Here is a 14,649-nt window from a genome sequence, read left to right as displayed (position 1 = left end):
GCAGCATTGCTCTCCTTACGCCTCATTCACAGATACGTGCCTTAAAGTGAACAGAACAAGATAGGGAGTCGCGACCTGAGGTACCAGGACATCGCACCAATCTAGCAGTAGCGGTACTTGAGTTGGTGAACAGAACAAACCAGGGAGTCGCAACCCAAGAATGCGTCAACTTAGCACTGGCATTAGCCGACTTGCAGTGAATAAAACAAAATTGGGAGTCGCGACCTGACATGCAAATGGAAACTCAACAACTTAGCAGTAGCGGTAGTTGACTTGCAACAAAGAAGATGAGATCGTGACCTGAAATACCAGGAAAATGTCTAGCAGTAGTGGTAGTTGCTTGCAATGAACGAAATATGGTAGGGAGTCGCGACTTCAAATACCAACTTAGCAGTAGCGGTAATTGCCTTGCAGTGAGCAGAACATAATAGGGATGCGCGACCTAAGATTCTTGGAAGCCGTACTACTGTGACAGGCGGGAGGATAGATTACTTATGAAGAAATCTTGTTGCCACTTTTCTTGAAGCTTTCTTCATCTTGGCATTTGAAGAGACCTTTGTTTCCTTGGCTTTTTTAGACTCTCTTGAAGCTTCGTGACTCAGAAGCTTTCCAAACCCGAGTCTCAACGTTAACCAACTTAAACACCATCACTTCTCTCCCCTTCGGCTCTTCTCCTTCTATCCCTCAACAGCTCCTCGGCATCCAAGACGTCTTGCTCATCAGCCTCATCTTCCTCCTCATCACTACTACCCTCAACCTCATCATCACTCCCCTTACTCTTCCCTAACAGACTCTCACTCTCACCCTGACCTGGCTTCCTCTTCTTCTCGAAATCTTGTGTGTGAGCGTCCGCCACAATACTCGTCAATGTTCTTGTCGGTCTTCGTCTCAAGGAATTGAGAGACTCTTGAGCCTCGAGTTGAGCACCAGTTCCCGCTCTTCTTCTCGCAATTTCTGGACTCGTAGCTGGTGATTGTCCGCTTTGTCGTTGAGCATTGGCTTCTTCTGTTCGTTGGAAATCCTCTTCTGACTCGCTTGGTAGTGCATAGGGCAATGGAACATCTCTCGAGGCCTTGAATCGAGCTACGTTGGCACAATGTTCGTTTTCGACTCGGAAAAGGGTCCACATGCCTCTTCTTGTGACTTCAGAAAAGGCAACGAAGAAAGAGACTACGGTACTGTGTTGAATATCTTGGGTGTAAATTGCGTAGAAGATCCAGTTGAATCGAAGTATTGGATCAAGGAACATTGCGAGATAGTACCAGTATTGGTTCTTGAAGCCACGTACGTCACGGAGATATTTCTTGTTCGCATAAGGTTGAAGCAAGGACCAGTCCATCAAGAGGTCCCAGATTGCTAAAAACCGTGAGTAATTCCCCTGAATGAGGCGGTGCATACATACATGTGTAGATGGAATTCAGAGCGGAGAACACTATGAAAACTACTAAATTGTGTCGTTTCTGGTCGATACGATAGATGCTGAGTGTGACATAGGACAAGATCGTAAAGGAATATTTTCCAAAATTGACCATATGTGGAAAGACATTCCGAGTATCGCCATATCGACGAAGGCATTGCAAAGCACGCCATATTCCTGGAAGAGCGGAGAAGAACCCAAAAAGACGGGAATGTGTCGAGTTACATTGCGGTGGATCATTCCAGTAATGTGCGTAGAGGCAGAAGAACAACTCAATATTCTATGACAATCAGTAGCCGCCGACTCAAGATTGATGTATTGTATACATACACCAGTCGCATAGGTCAGAGAACAGTATTGATCTCCCAAGAAAAAATCACGAAACTCCACGGGGTATATTCCGGCAAGCAATAGACGCCACTATTAATGTCAGTATAGATACACACTCTTATTATCGTTAACTTACATGTGCATATGCAAACCATTCTCTACTTCTATGAAAGAAGATCGGAGCTGGCAGGAAAATTAAAACAGCGGTAGCAAAAATCAGTATCACCGGATAATATATGTACATCTCCGGCGCACCATAACGAGAGAAGTTCAACCAAACAAAAAGACCTAAGACTAAGATCAGAAAAGATGGAAAAGAAGCCAACTGTCGCCAGTCCAGTTGATGTCTGGGGTCAAATTCAAACACAAACTGGTAGTTGATCTTGTTTCGAGTCCAGATGCTGCAGTCCAAACAGAACCATGCAAACAAATAAAGAGCAAGAAAATAACCGGCATATATCTGCATCAGGTAGGCAGTCTGGACTTGAATTATAGGATCGTCATCATGGAGAAGCTGAGCACCATAGATGACACCCTGTATGGCAAAGACTGCGCCAGTACCAATCAATAATCCATTTTGAAATGCGTTCAACGATTGATCAGCGGACCTGCCCAGAGAAGTTCTGAGCTTGCCTACAGCAATCTTGTGGTTGCCTCGTTCAAAGTATCGAGCGTACAGATCCTCTACCGCATGCAGATGACTATCAAGCACATCACTTTGCACGAACCAAGATTTGTTGACTTTGTCCGACATATACCGCAAAGGAGGATGAGCATCAACTGCCTTGTCGTATTTCTTGTTGATTTTCCGAAAGGCAGTACGATTGAGCAGTGCATAAGATTTGAGTAGCTCCATCCCTCGATAGAACTCTTGAAGAGCAAGTTTGAGTTTTCTCTTCGCCGTCCGGTAGGGTATTTCATCGCTGTAATGAGGTCGACGAACATAGTCGCGACCTTCCTCGACATGTCGAGGTCTAGCTTGCTGGATCTGGGATTGCAAATGTGGAGATGCTTTCATGTTCTGCAATGCCTTGGAATTTGAGCCAGGGCGAGGCGCGGTAAGTTTGGCTTTGGCGTGTCCGACGGCCCTCTCGAAAGGATCAAGCCAAGCAGTCAAATGGTCTCTAGAACTAGGACGATAATCATCATCTTTCTTCGCAAGCCCGTTCGAGTGCTCATCATGAAGAAAAAGGTGTCGCTCGTCCTCCTTTCGAACACTCCTAGCATGCTGAGCTGCTGCGACTTCCTCGATTCTTCTATTACGCATCACATGAAGCTGTTCTCGCAAAACCTTCAATCTCTCTCCAGCCTCATCTTCCTTGGACTTGTAGAAAGTCTCCACTTTGTCCAGCTCTCCGTCCATCCACTGAAAGAACTCCTTTTGCCGCTGTCTCAGTTGATCCACAGCCACCATGTCAATGTCCAATCTATGCGATTCAGATGGCGTAAGAGGTGTTCCGACCGAAAACATCCTTCGCATGAAAGGTGCACCCTCACGCTGTTGAATCCGATTACGAAGGTTGTTGAACGTCCCATTCCTACTCCGAGGACTTAGAGTTCGTCCAATCTCGTATGCATGTTGTGGTACAGCCATTGAAGCACTCCTGCCGGAGGGTAGCCTACTGACACTTGGTCTTATGTCGGGGATTGCACTCAACCCTTCTGGTTGACTTTGTGCAGAAGGTTCTGGTGTAAGGGCAGGTCCCGGAAGCTCGAATGGGCGGGCGACTTTCGAAGGAGGGGTAGGAATAAAGCTCCCATACTTTCCATTATCTTGACCCAATGGTTGATTCTTCGCAGGTATCGCCATAGGAGGGGTCTTCGTGGGATGGATGTATGGTGGTTCTTCCTCCGAGGTATCAGACTCCGGCCTCGAGTCTGCGCCCAAGGGGGCGGGGGATGTTCGTAGAGAAGTCGCTGGGCCATCCTCTGATCGTAATTTGGAGGAAGGAAGTTTAGGTCGTGGTGTTGCTGGTAACGTCGAGCCATAGATACTAGTGCTTCGTTGTAAAGGATTGATATTAGGTTGTGCAGGTGTACGAGGTGTGGCATTCATGCGATTGAATGCTCGAGCAACAGCCTTGACGCGTTTCTTCCCAGCCTTGTAGTCGAGATATTTGATTCGCCATTCTGAATATACATCAGCATTATTATTCGCAGATTCCAAACGCTGCAGGGGGTGCTACCTGGTACAAGATCTTGATCGAGCTCTTTAGCAAACTTCATGTTGGAGCAAGGCTGATGAGGCTGACAGTGACGTCAATAACAAATGAAGAGCAAAAGTGTAATAATGTACTACCGTCCAATACCGGCAGAGTTGTAGGGAGATGTTTCCAGCATTGAAGAAGCAATTGAGGATATTCGAAGAAGAAAACGAGGGGAGGAGGAGAGATATGGTTGTGTTCAGTGTTTTCTTGGTTTGCAAAAAAAAACGTGGGGCTGCGTTTGGTGTACGGTGAGCCGAGTCAAGCCACTGATGTACTTTCTTTTTCTTATAAAGAGCAGCATTTTCACCTTTGCAATGTAACCCCTATCCTATTGAACTTGAAGAGGAGAGAACTTATGCCGCTTTACAGTACTGAATCAACGACGGACTTCGAATCTTGATACAAATTCTGCTTGTTCACTTTCGTCAAGTTAAAGCAATATGTTTCCATATTCTTTTTCGCAAGCTAATTTACGGTCAAAGACGTACGTTGTATAGTCTCACTTCATACTTGCATCGCAGTTTTTTTCGTCACATTTGTTCAACTTTCAGGGAAGCCGACCATTCACTCATTTTCACATCCAGACTACCCGACGATGCGCTCGTATTCACATCCAGACTACCCGACGATGCGCTCGTATTCACATCCAGACTACCTGACGATTCACTCCTGTTCACATCCAGACTACCCGACGATTCGCTCGAAATGCTTTGTTCAGTATGAATAGTGGCTATGGAAAATGATCGATGGTATTTCTTTCTACAGTACAAACCAACACAGCTTCGGTGTCACTTTCGAGATCCCTTCCGACATGGATGACCGGCTAATCATCTTGGTCCTGATATCCTCCAGGTGGTGGTTGCAGCGCGGGCTCGTGAACTGAGGTGAACTGCGATGGATCGTAGTGTCGATAGCGATCATGAAAGTTCGAGAGTGATTGGCTTCCATTAACATTTGTGCCTCCAACTTGACTGCTATAACCTTGCTGACCTGGTTGTCCAACAGTTGCTGGCGGTTGCACGGCGTACCCATTTTGGACACCCAAATCTCCACGTTGACGGACCCCCTGGCTTCCATATCCTTGGTGAGCACCGTAACCATTTTGGATACCTAAGTCTCGGCTTCGAGCACCTTCCTGGACTCCGTATCCTTCCTGGCGTGGTTGTTGAGCGCCGTAACCATTTTGAACGCCCAAATCTCGGCTTCGACCGCCTTCCTGGACTCCGTATCTTTGGTGAGCGCCGTAACCATTTTGGACACCCAACTCTCGGCTTCGAGCGCCTTCCTGGACTCCATATCCGTCCTGATATCGTTGTTGAGCGCCGTAACCATTTTGGCCTCCCAAATGTCCGCCTTGACGGCCGTCCTGACTTCCATTGCCATGGATGGCTCCGAACTGGTTACCGTATCGTTGTTGATATCGCTGGTATCGTTGTTCAGCAGTTAGTGGTGGCTGTGGCTCGACAGCGAAATTATCTCGGGTTCCCATGCCTCCGCCCTGACGGCCCTGCTGGTTTCCATGCTGAGCGCCTGGCGATGGTAACATTCCGACGGCAGGTTGCTCTCCCACCACACCAGCATTGATCTGTGCATTTCGGTAGGCAGAGGGATGAGTAGCTCCAAACGAATACCGGGGGATCTTGCGAGCATGTTCTTCGGGTTCTTCTGGCTTTGGGTGTTGTGGTCTCTTTGGGACGCGAGCCTCGGGGATAGCGTGTGTGGATCTCTGGGGCATGATTGGCTTCCGCGCTTCCTCCTCGCGAGCACGCCCATCAGCAATGCTCGTGCTGAGATTCTGCTCCACCTGAGCCAGATCCGAACGAGCCCAAAAGCCGACCGCATACTCATTATTGTGGTTTGGGCAACCGATTCTTAGTCTGTTGTATCCGTTGCAGTCAATTGCCGTCAGCTTGTCCTTCAGGAAGTTTTCATCACCGGTGTCTGTGACGCGGATCCATTCATTGACAGCCCAATGCTCTCCGAGGCCAGTCATAAAGAAGGCATGAGGGCCAAGCTTAGTCTCAGGGTTGCTCTGGCGTTGGTGCGGCTTTACGGATCCCGATGACACTTTGGGAAAGATCTTTGCAACGCCAATCAGCCAAATGGCTGTCTCGACTTGAGTCAACGGCCTACTCCGTTGAGAATGATGCTCGACAGGACGTGAAGCCACTTGTAAAGCTGGAGTTGGTCCAGCGAAGAGGGTCCAGAAGACTCTAGCAACCTTCAGATGTGTGTAGACGAATTCAGTGCTAGCCTTATACGCCGTTTTCATGTCTCTACAACAAAAGGCTGGATTTGGAAGTGGCGATAGTTCGTCTTCCTCCTCCGGGGTGAGATATCCCGCGTCTTCCTCTAGGATGGGGAGCTGTGCAGATCCGGAAGCTTCTTCTTGCAGGTCTGGAAATCTTTGGAGATATCGTCCTCGTGGCTTCTGCACAGAAGTTCTCTTCATGAGTTTCGTGATACCAGAGACAGTCTCCTCTCCACCTCCATTTTGTAAACCAGCATTTGAAGGTTGCTGGCTATCGACCCGGTTGTCGGAACGAGTGCTTGTCGGTTGTGTATCAACAGGAAGGTTAGTGGAGGGGTCCGAATGTTCACTAGCACCCGACTGATGGGACAAAGCGGCTGGTGTGCTGCCACCCTCGTCAAGTGGAGCGGGAGTTACCGCTTGATGTTGGCCATAGGGTTGAAGGAGGTGTGGAAAGCCCGCATTATCATAAGCTTGGTACGGACTTGTATAGAGTTCTGCACGTTGATCAAAGAAGCCAGAGGTTGCGCTATGATATGCGCCATCGTACGGTGGTGCACCAGTCAGCGCGCTTAGGGTATGCTGGGTTGGGCTTGAGGGAGGGCGCGTATTGCGGTAAGAGCCAAGGAGCGCAGGATCGATGACACTCTTATCCGCTTGAGATGTCAAAGGCGAATCCATGTATCGGCGAGGACTTTGCGTGAATGAGTCTTGGCTATCTGGGAGGGAGCAACCTTCATCGATGATGGCATTCTGTCTGGCTGTGTCTTGATAGGCACGCCGACCGCCGAAGGTATTTTCGCCTTTATTCATTGCGTAAGGAGATCGAAGTGTACTGCAAGAAGTCTTGTTAGCATTGTGCAAAGCCATCTCAAGAAAGGATTACAATTACCGAAGAGTCTTAGTCTTAGTGTATAAAGACAATGGACTAACTGCAAAAGTCTTTGCTGTTCAGGAATTGCTGTATCGATAGTGTTTCTGGAGGAGGGAAGAAGCTCTAAAAGTTCGCGACGAGGCTGTTTTTTTTATTCACGCAAGCAGACGGCTGTCAAAAAGCACGCGTTACCCTATTGAGAAGAAGAAAGAACGCTAGCACAGGTAAATGGGACGATGAGGCCTGATAAGGCGCCGACGAGGCTGTTTATAAATTCACGCAAGCAGGCGCCTGTCGAAAAGCACAAGTTACCCTATTGGGAAGAAGAAAGAAATGGGACGATGAGGCCTGATAAGGCGCCAACGAGGTTGTTTATAAATTCACGCAAGCAGATGGCTGTCTAAAAGCACGAGCTACTCTATTGGGACGAAGAAAGAACACTAACACAAGTAAATGGGACGATGAGGTCTCGGCAAGGCGCTGGGGAGCCTGTTCATATATTTACACAAGCAGACGGCTGTCTAAAAGCACGCGTTACCTTACTGAGACAGCATAGAGACAGTGCTAACATAAGTAAATGGGACGATGAGGTCCCAATCAAGTGTTTGTGTAGCTCCCGGATAGTGAGCCAATTCATAGTTCAATTTTCAAGATTCTAGTATGATTCTCAGACATTAGTATTGGTGTACGCTATATCTATTTTGTGGCGATGTGCATTTATATCTTTGGAGTCTCGAATGTACGATTGCGGTTGTTGCTATTGTTCAAAACAAACAGGCGTCGAAAAGCACGCCTTACCATATTGGGACAGCATGGAAAGAAGAAAGAACGCTAACACAAGCAAATGGGACGATGAGGCCTCGATAAAGTGCTGGCGAGGCTACGGAATGGTGAACCCATTAACAGTTCGACCTTCAGTGTTCTAGTACAATTCCCAGATTATAGTACAATACTTTAGCACTTTTGCACTTTAGCACTTCTGCAACAACGGCTACAATGGCGACAACAATGACCTTACTTTAATCGTTAGTGAGGTTCGATCTAGTCGACGGATTTCGCTCGTATGGGCGGAATCCGGGGTCGGTGCAAAAATGGCTATAGCAATAATTTCAATTAGTTTAGTGGGGATCTAGGATCTGCTTTCTGGCAGTTCTCATTGGAAGTGAGTACCATTTGTTTCTTTGACTCAATTGTCGGATTCTGCTAATACGACAAAGGGAGTCTGAAGATCTATATAGGAGAAGGCAAGCTCAACAAAGTCCCTTGTATCGAAGGCCTTTCATGGAATCAATTTGTCAACAAGAGCCTTCCGAAGAGCGGAGGATGGATTGTCAACATAGCAGACAAGATAGCGCTTGCGAAGGACCAACAAAGTGGAAGGCAATCACGACAGCAAGCATCCACACCTCCACTTCAGCTCTTTGCTCTGTCATTTGTCCTTTCACAAGTCTTCTCCTCAGCTGGGTTAGGCCTTCCTTGCAGCATCCATCTGCTTCGATTCAGCCTTGCCTTCCGATGATAAGCCGATCGCAGTTCCAACACCAGATTATCCTCACCGCCTTCGTGGCTTTTTGACAACCGCCAGATCGGTTGCCGCATATGGGAATATAAATCATAATCGGAAAATGCTGTCATTTGTAGGTTGGTATGGAGCTTCAACTTTTCGATTCCAACGTACGTTGGAAGGGAGTAACACAGAACAGCATCATCACAGCTGCAATTACAAGTAGCAGGTCTTGCTATTCATAACGGGGGAATTCAAGACATATAAATCGCATGCATAATAGTATAATAAGTCTGAAGTGTTTAAAGTACAAAAAAGCTTGAATGACTATGAAACTGAACCTTGCACTTTCCCTTGACTCTTGCAGTAGTACTTAATACACAAACTCCCTTAATGAATTTAGTACACCGGCTCTTTGAATGTACTAGCTCTCTCAATACACCCGATCTCAAAAACATAGTAAAATAATAGAAAAGTGGAGCTGGCTTTGTGATGGTTTAGAGGGCTCAAGTGTCATCTCATCCGCAAATTGCCGAGGAATTGTTAAGGGGGATTGATTACAGCTTGGCTGGTATTATTCGATGCGAAAAGAAACGTGGCAGAGATCGATCGAACTTTTGGCATTATTTTCCAACTCCTAGATGGTCTCAAGCATTTCGTGCTCAAGGATTAGGAATTACTGCACGTGGCAGAAGATTAAAAAGGGGTTGCACGTGTCATGTATTTCACAAGCGAGCTACGTCATGATTCAAGAAAATCCTGCCATTTTTTATTATCAAAGGATCGCAAATGCATCGTAGTGAAAGGCCGAGTGCCCATCAAAACAATCGCTATGTTCGCTGTGTACGCTGTAGAATCGAGTCTCGTCGCTGAATGAAATGGGTATCATCTCAATGCTCCATGACCTGCTGATATTGTGCCGCTCAGAAGAGGAAAACCTCCTCCATGCGCCATATCGCATCATCCACAACGCCGCGAACTGAAAAATTTTTGTAAAAGAAAAGAAACTCATCCTCAATCGCATCCTCCATCCCAGTCGCTATTTCGCGTGTCTCAAGATGTGTCAAGCTACCGACGGAGCCCAGCAAGACGACCTCCCAAGCCACTCTACTCCAGCAATCTAAGCATTAACATCGACGAATTTGATACCCTTGGAGAAGTAACGCATGAAATAGACAGAGAACTTCTTTCCATGGACGTCACATTTGAAGTCGGCTCCTCCCGGGACTCGGTAGAAACGTGGCTGCGAGGTCTTTCGTACATCCATCATACCAACTACCTCTGGTCTCGGAGTGTCAATATAGATCTTGACCAGATAACCCTTGTCCATGTTGTCAACTCCATAGATGACAGGCAAAACTCCAGAATCGACATGGAAGATTGCAAGGTATGCGTCGTACTCGAGCCAGTCGTTAGGTTCATCGAACAGGATCTCGTCGAATGGGTAGCAGGCGGCATATTTGGTGAAGAACTCTTTCAGGATGAAATGTCCTACCTTCATGTTGGGACCCTGGCCAGTGCAGTCTCGAACTTGGTCGCAGCACATGAAAGACGGGAGTTTAGGATTGGACTCGCAGGGTTGCGTAACGTCGATGTCTACCCCCTCCACCGCCTTTTCTCCCTCCTTTCCTGCCTCCTTCTCTGCCTCCTCTTCTTCATCAACAACTGTGACTGCTAGGTTCTTCTCCTTGGGTGCCTTAGCTGGGGCATTCGGATCGAGCATCGGGAGAGAAGGTGGGACATAGTCGTCGGGGATGGGATAGACTCGGGTTCGGGTCTCGGAAGGACTGGCGGCACGTCGGGGGGTAGCTGTGATTATGTTAGTTTTCTGTTCTTCAGGAGTATGTAACGATGCGACAAGGCTGGTGATGAAGAGAGCCGCCATGGGAGAATGATAACATACGGAATTGGGATTTGTTGATGGGAGTGGCTGGTATCATGTTAGCTGTTGGTTCAGAAATAGCATCGTTGAAAGAGGTGTGCTCTTACGAGGGTCTTCGAGAGTGCCATCATCCGAGTCATCACGTTGCTGGGAGCCTCCGGCAGTGGATTGAGAATGAACCAGTGGGGACGAGACAGGAGCTGCGTTCTCCTTCTTGCTCTTTCTTTGCGCCTTCGTGCGAGGTTGACCCTTTTGCCGGCCAGCAGTCAATACTCCAGCCCTGCTGCCACCAGTGCCACTGGCTTCTGCCTCGTCCATCTTGATCCTGTCTGCGGCTGATAATCTCAACTTGTTGATCTCGTTCCTATCCGTCGGTGCCGAAGTACAATCGAGGCTGCGGTGTTCGCAAAGGACGCAAGCGCTGTGGCCGATCTGAGTGATGCACTTCTTGTGCTTTTGAATACACTCGGCGCACCTGTTGATCGAAGGCTTGAATAGACTGCAGTCTCGAGGTCCTTTCTGCGAAGCTGAAGTGCAAGCAACACAGCCACTGGCGCCAGCTGAGATCACGCACTTGAGTTTCTTGCTCAAGCAGGAATTGCAAACGAGGGCTAGTGGGGAACTCATGGTGTATGCTGTGTGTTGATTTCGACCGGTGCCCGAAGATATTCCGATTGGCACCGGATGATAGTGGGTGTGTGTGGCGATCCTAAAGGTAGATTGAATTATAATTGTGGAACTCCCCGGCTACGGAGCTAGTTTTCTTTGTGACGACAGCGTCTCACCTGGTCACGTGAACTTTATTGAGGTGAATGGGATTGAACACCTGTGGAAAGGATAGTAAGGTCTCATCAGTGCTGCTGAGACACGGTTTATAAGGCGAATCTCCCCATTTTGTCTAATGGTCATAAAGCTAGACGTATATTCGTGAGGAGTCCCGATGCATATGATGTTTTCATGGGAGCTTTCGTGTTCTGATAAGAGTCTAGTTCTACTATTGTAGCGTGAAGGGAGAAGATTTCTCGATACACTTTGCGGCTGCTTGTAGCCTAGTGGAGTATCCCCAAGGCCTTGAAGGCAAAATGACTGAACTCGCTCCTGGCTTGAGGATTTCTGGTGTGATAGAAGCAGGCTCCTGCAGCCAGTAACGCTTCTTTCTTCACAGAACATTCCATGATACTAACGCCTTATTTGAAAAATGCTACCAAAGTCAATCAAATTGCGTAGACAAGACCTGATGACTATCTTTCCCACACATTAAAGTACTAACAAGGACATGACAGATTTCATTCTCGCACTGATATCTTCCAGAAGATGGTACATGCATGCTTGACGATCTCCGATGATCCAGTGAGGACAAAGGCTCAGACAAAGTTGGAGGGTTCTCCACAGAATCAGAAGTGCTCTGGAGTAAGCACTGCTAACGGCTGTCGTCGAAGCATTCCGAACTATTCTGTTTACCTGTCCGGTTCATTCTTTTTCTAGACCCTTGACCAATTTTCCAGCCGCAATGGCTACCGGGACAAAGGCAATTTATGAGTTTGTGTAGATGCAATTTCGAACCACATAGCAACATAATAGGCAATAAAGCATGTTCAAGTAACACTTAAGGATTATGGCGGCAATCGAATCCGAACGTCAAGCAGGGCTTTGCATAGGACTATCTTGGAGCAGTCCCCTCGACCACTTTGCTTCAGCGTTAGAGTGAAGGAAATGGAGCAATGCAACTCCTCTAGCCACCAGCTTTGTGCTTGATGACTGCTGTAGGTTTGTCGGCAGTATGACAGCAACAACATATTTGGAAAGCAGCGAGTCGACGACTTTTCGTCCTCGAAAACATGCAGAGGGTGGAATTTCACAGCATCTGAGCCATTTGCAACGAGTATGCTGCGAACTATGAGAGCACTGTATTGAGCAGATGCTTCCAAACTCCATATCCACTTGCAGCTGAACAATGGTATGGTAATGATCCTGTGTACTGACCAAGCTGAGCTTCATAGAATGGCTCAACACTAGCATCAGTAGCAGCACTGCATTACAGGTTTACTCGTCACTTGATCTCTGGCTGTAGATGGATTGTAAGAAGTCGAGAGTGAAGTGTGTGATGGTCGTCGAATTTAAGATTTAGAGTGTTCATGCCTCAGGACATCCAAGCCTAAAAATAGTTGGGCCATCCGCCGATCATCCGGGGTTAGTGCAAATCTTAGTGTCTGCGCTATTATAGGCAGGGGCAGCGCTGCAGTGAGTCGATGCGTTTTCAATTGTTTCAACCACAACAACTTTTCTCCCTCGACCACACACACTGCCTCCGGTACAGCCAAACACAGCCCGAGCGCGGCAGACTGGCTACATGGAGTGTCAAAGCAGGTTTGCAGACAAGGTCGTATTTATCTTCATCCCCTCCTGTCTCTTTCTCTCTGTATCGAGCTCGACTACGCTAGAAACATGCATCACATTCACTGCGTCTGCTTCCAGCTCCCGTAGCTTGGGCGTCACGCACCTCCGGCATGGTGGCTCGTAAAACCTTTCACCCCTCATCCCTGGCTCACGGTCGAGGTCAAGCGGCTGCGATTATTCACTCGTTGCTTTTGGTCTTGCTTCTTCCATTATTATCATTCAATACTTAATTGCGCTTCATGTTTGCATGAAAACCTCTTCTTCCTTTGCTACCATGCGCACGACATCAACAATGGCATTGCCATCATCGATGATAGCAGCCGTATTGCTCTTCGCTCTACCGATTCCAACGATCGCACAAACCGACAACGGCAATGAATGCTCCTGCTTTCGAACCAACGGCTCATCGCAGGGCTATTTTACATACCATCGATTTCACGATTACAGGGACGTGGCGACTGCATCTACTACACCTCCAACAGTCATCTCCAACTCGACAAATGCGACGAACGCATTTGCAACATCAGACTTCTTCCTGCAGGATGCGTGGCAGAATGACTGGGCGATCCAGAATTGGAATAATAGTGATAGCATGGCGGCATCAGGAGCAGCAGTCACCATGATTAATTCACCAAATAATGTATACATTGGTTCGTATCTTGTTCCCGGCCATCTGCCACATACTGACTCCAATATCTAGAGAAAAGCACAGACAATGACCCCACCTACTCCTCTTACCTCGTCCTCCGTACATCGCGACTGCCCGATTTCCAATCTGCCGCCGAGATCGATTCCACCGAGCAAAACTTCCACTACGTATCTGCGCGCTTCATGGCACGAGTCATAGGTGCTCCTGGCGCATGCGCAGGCCTTTTCACATACCTGGCCTCAGACAATCCGCAGTCAGTACAGGAAGCAGACATCGAGATTCTGACAGCAGGTCCACGAGACATGGTCCAGTACACGAACCAGCCATCTACAGACAGCAATGGGGATGCTATTCCTCAAGCGACGGTCAACGGGACGAATCCTGGAGCGAGGGATTGGACGTTATGGAACACATACCGCGTGGACTGGATGCCCAAGATGACGAGCTGGTATGTGAATGGAGAAGGTGCTGCGAATATTAGTTTCCAGACTCCAAAAGACCCCGCGGGGTTGATATTGAATATGTGGAGTGATGGCGGCGTTTGGACTGGGAATATGAGTCTTTATGACGAGGCATACTTGCAGATCCAGTGGATGGAGTTTGTGTATAATACCAGCGGGGCAGCGAGCGCCAAGAGAGACGAACATGGACCGTCAGGTTTGTTGGAGAAGCGCAAAGGAGGCACGCCTGGATGCAAAGTCGTCTGTGGTGTCGACGAGGATGTCAATATTACAGGCACGCCAGCTTTCTTGTACAACAGCACTGCGCCAATGGGATGGAGGGGAGATGGGATGGGCATCATGGCTTGGATACCAGTGGTGCTTGCTGGAGCTGCTTTATTTGGCTACTTCTAAGAAGACGTAACATACATTGGATGAGAACGGAGATCTAGTCGCCGGAGAAAGTAAGGGGTTTAGATTTGATGTTGGATACGGCGCTGAAGGGTTGGAAAAGTCGAGCATGATATATGAAGAACACGGCAAATGTCTTATACATATTCTCTGTACTGTACTGTACCCCAATTTATTTACATTTCGATCTCCAACAATTGCCTTTACAATATTTTCCATTCAAGAGAAAGCTACCAAGGCCAAACCTCGGAGGATTCAGAGAGGAAAGTCGGGACGGAAGAACGTGT

The 14,649-nt window shown here is 47.8% G+C and overlaps 4 protein-coding genes across 4 annotated transcripts; 1 reads left to right on the top strand and 3 right to left on the bottom strand.

Annotated features, from left to right (window-relative positions):
- Window positions 1-1,835: 1,835 nt before the first annotated feature.
- Window positions 1,836-4,217, bottom strand: LY89DRAFT_61636 (uncharacterized protein). The gene has a single exon (XM_018210763.1). It carries the CDS (start codon window positions 3,801-3,803, stop codon window positions 1,875-1,877), a length of 1,929 nt encoding a protein of 642 aa, XP_018072155.1. The 5' UTR covers window positions 3,804-4,217; the 3' UTR covers window positions 1,836-1,874.
- A 560-nt stretch (window positions 4,218-4,777) lies between these two features.
- LY89DRAFT_669086 (uncharacterized protein) lies at window positions 4,778-7,018 on the bottom strand (the record flags this gene model as incomplete). Its single annotated transcript, XM_018213065.1, has 1 exon — window positions 4,778-7,018. The coding sequence occupies one exon, from the start codon at window positions 7,016-7,018 to the stop codon at window positions 4,778-4,780; it is 2,241 nt and encodes a 746-aa protein (XP_018072154.1).
- Window positions 7,019-9,344: 2,326 nt separating this feature from the next.
- Window positions 9,345-11,113, bottom strand: LY89DRAFT_718415 (uncharacterized protein). The gene is made up of 3 exons (XM_018218414.1): window positions 10,573-11,113; window positions 10,487-10,513; window positions 9,345-10,392 (listed from the first exon to the last, which is right to left on the bottom strand). The coding sequence occupies exons 1-3, from the start codon at window positions 11,090-11,092 to the stop codon at window positions 9,704-9,706; spliced, it is 1,236 nt and encodes a 411-aa protein (XP_018072153.1). The 5' UTR covers window positions 11,093-11,113; the 3' UTR covers window positions 9,345-9,703.
- Window positions 11,114-12,732: 1,619 nt separating this feature from the next.
- Window positions 12,733-14,555, top strand: LY89DRAFT_684729 (concanavalin A-like lectin/glucanase). The gene is made up of 2 exons (XM_018214935.1): window positions 12,733-13,512; window positions 13,563-14,555. Exons 1-2 carry the CDS (start codon window positions 13,155-13,157, stop codon window positions 14,363-14,365), a joined length of 1,161 nt encoding a protein of 386 aa, XP_018072152.1. The 5' UTR covers window positions 12,733-13,154; the 3' UTR covers window positions 14,366-14,555.
- The last annotated feature ends 94 nt before the right edge of the window (window positions 14,556-14,649 follow it).

Source organism: Mollisia scopiformis (genome assembly GCF_001500285.1).
Source record: "Mollisia scopiformis unplaced genomic scaffold LY89scaffold_11, whole genome shotgun sequence".
Classification (NCBI taxonomy): Eukaryota; Fungi; Ascomycota; class Leotiomycetes; order Helotiales; family Mollisiaceae; genus Mollisia; species Mollisia scopiformis.
The sequence above is the reverse complement of the archived record's forward strand: the minus strand, read 5'-3'. Positions and strand labels throughout refer to the sequence as shown.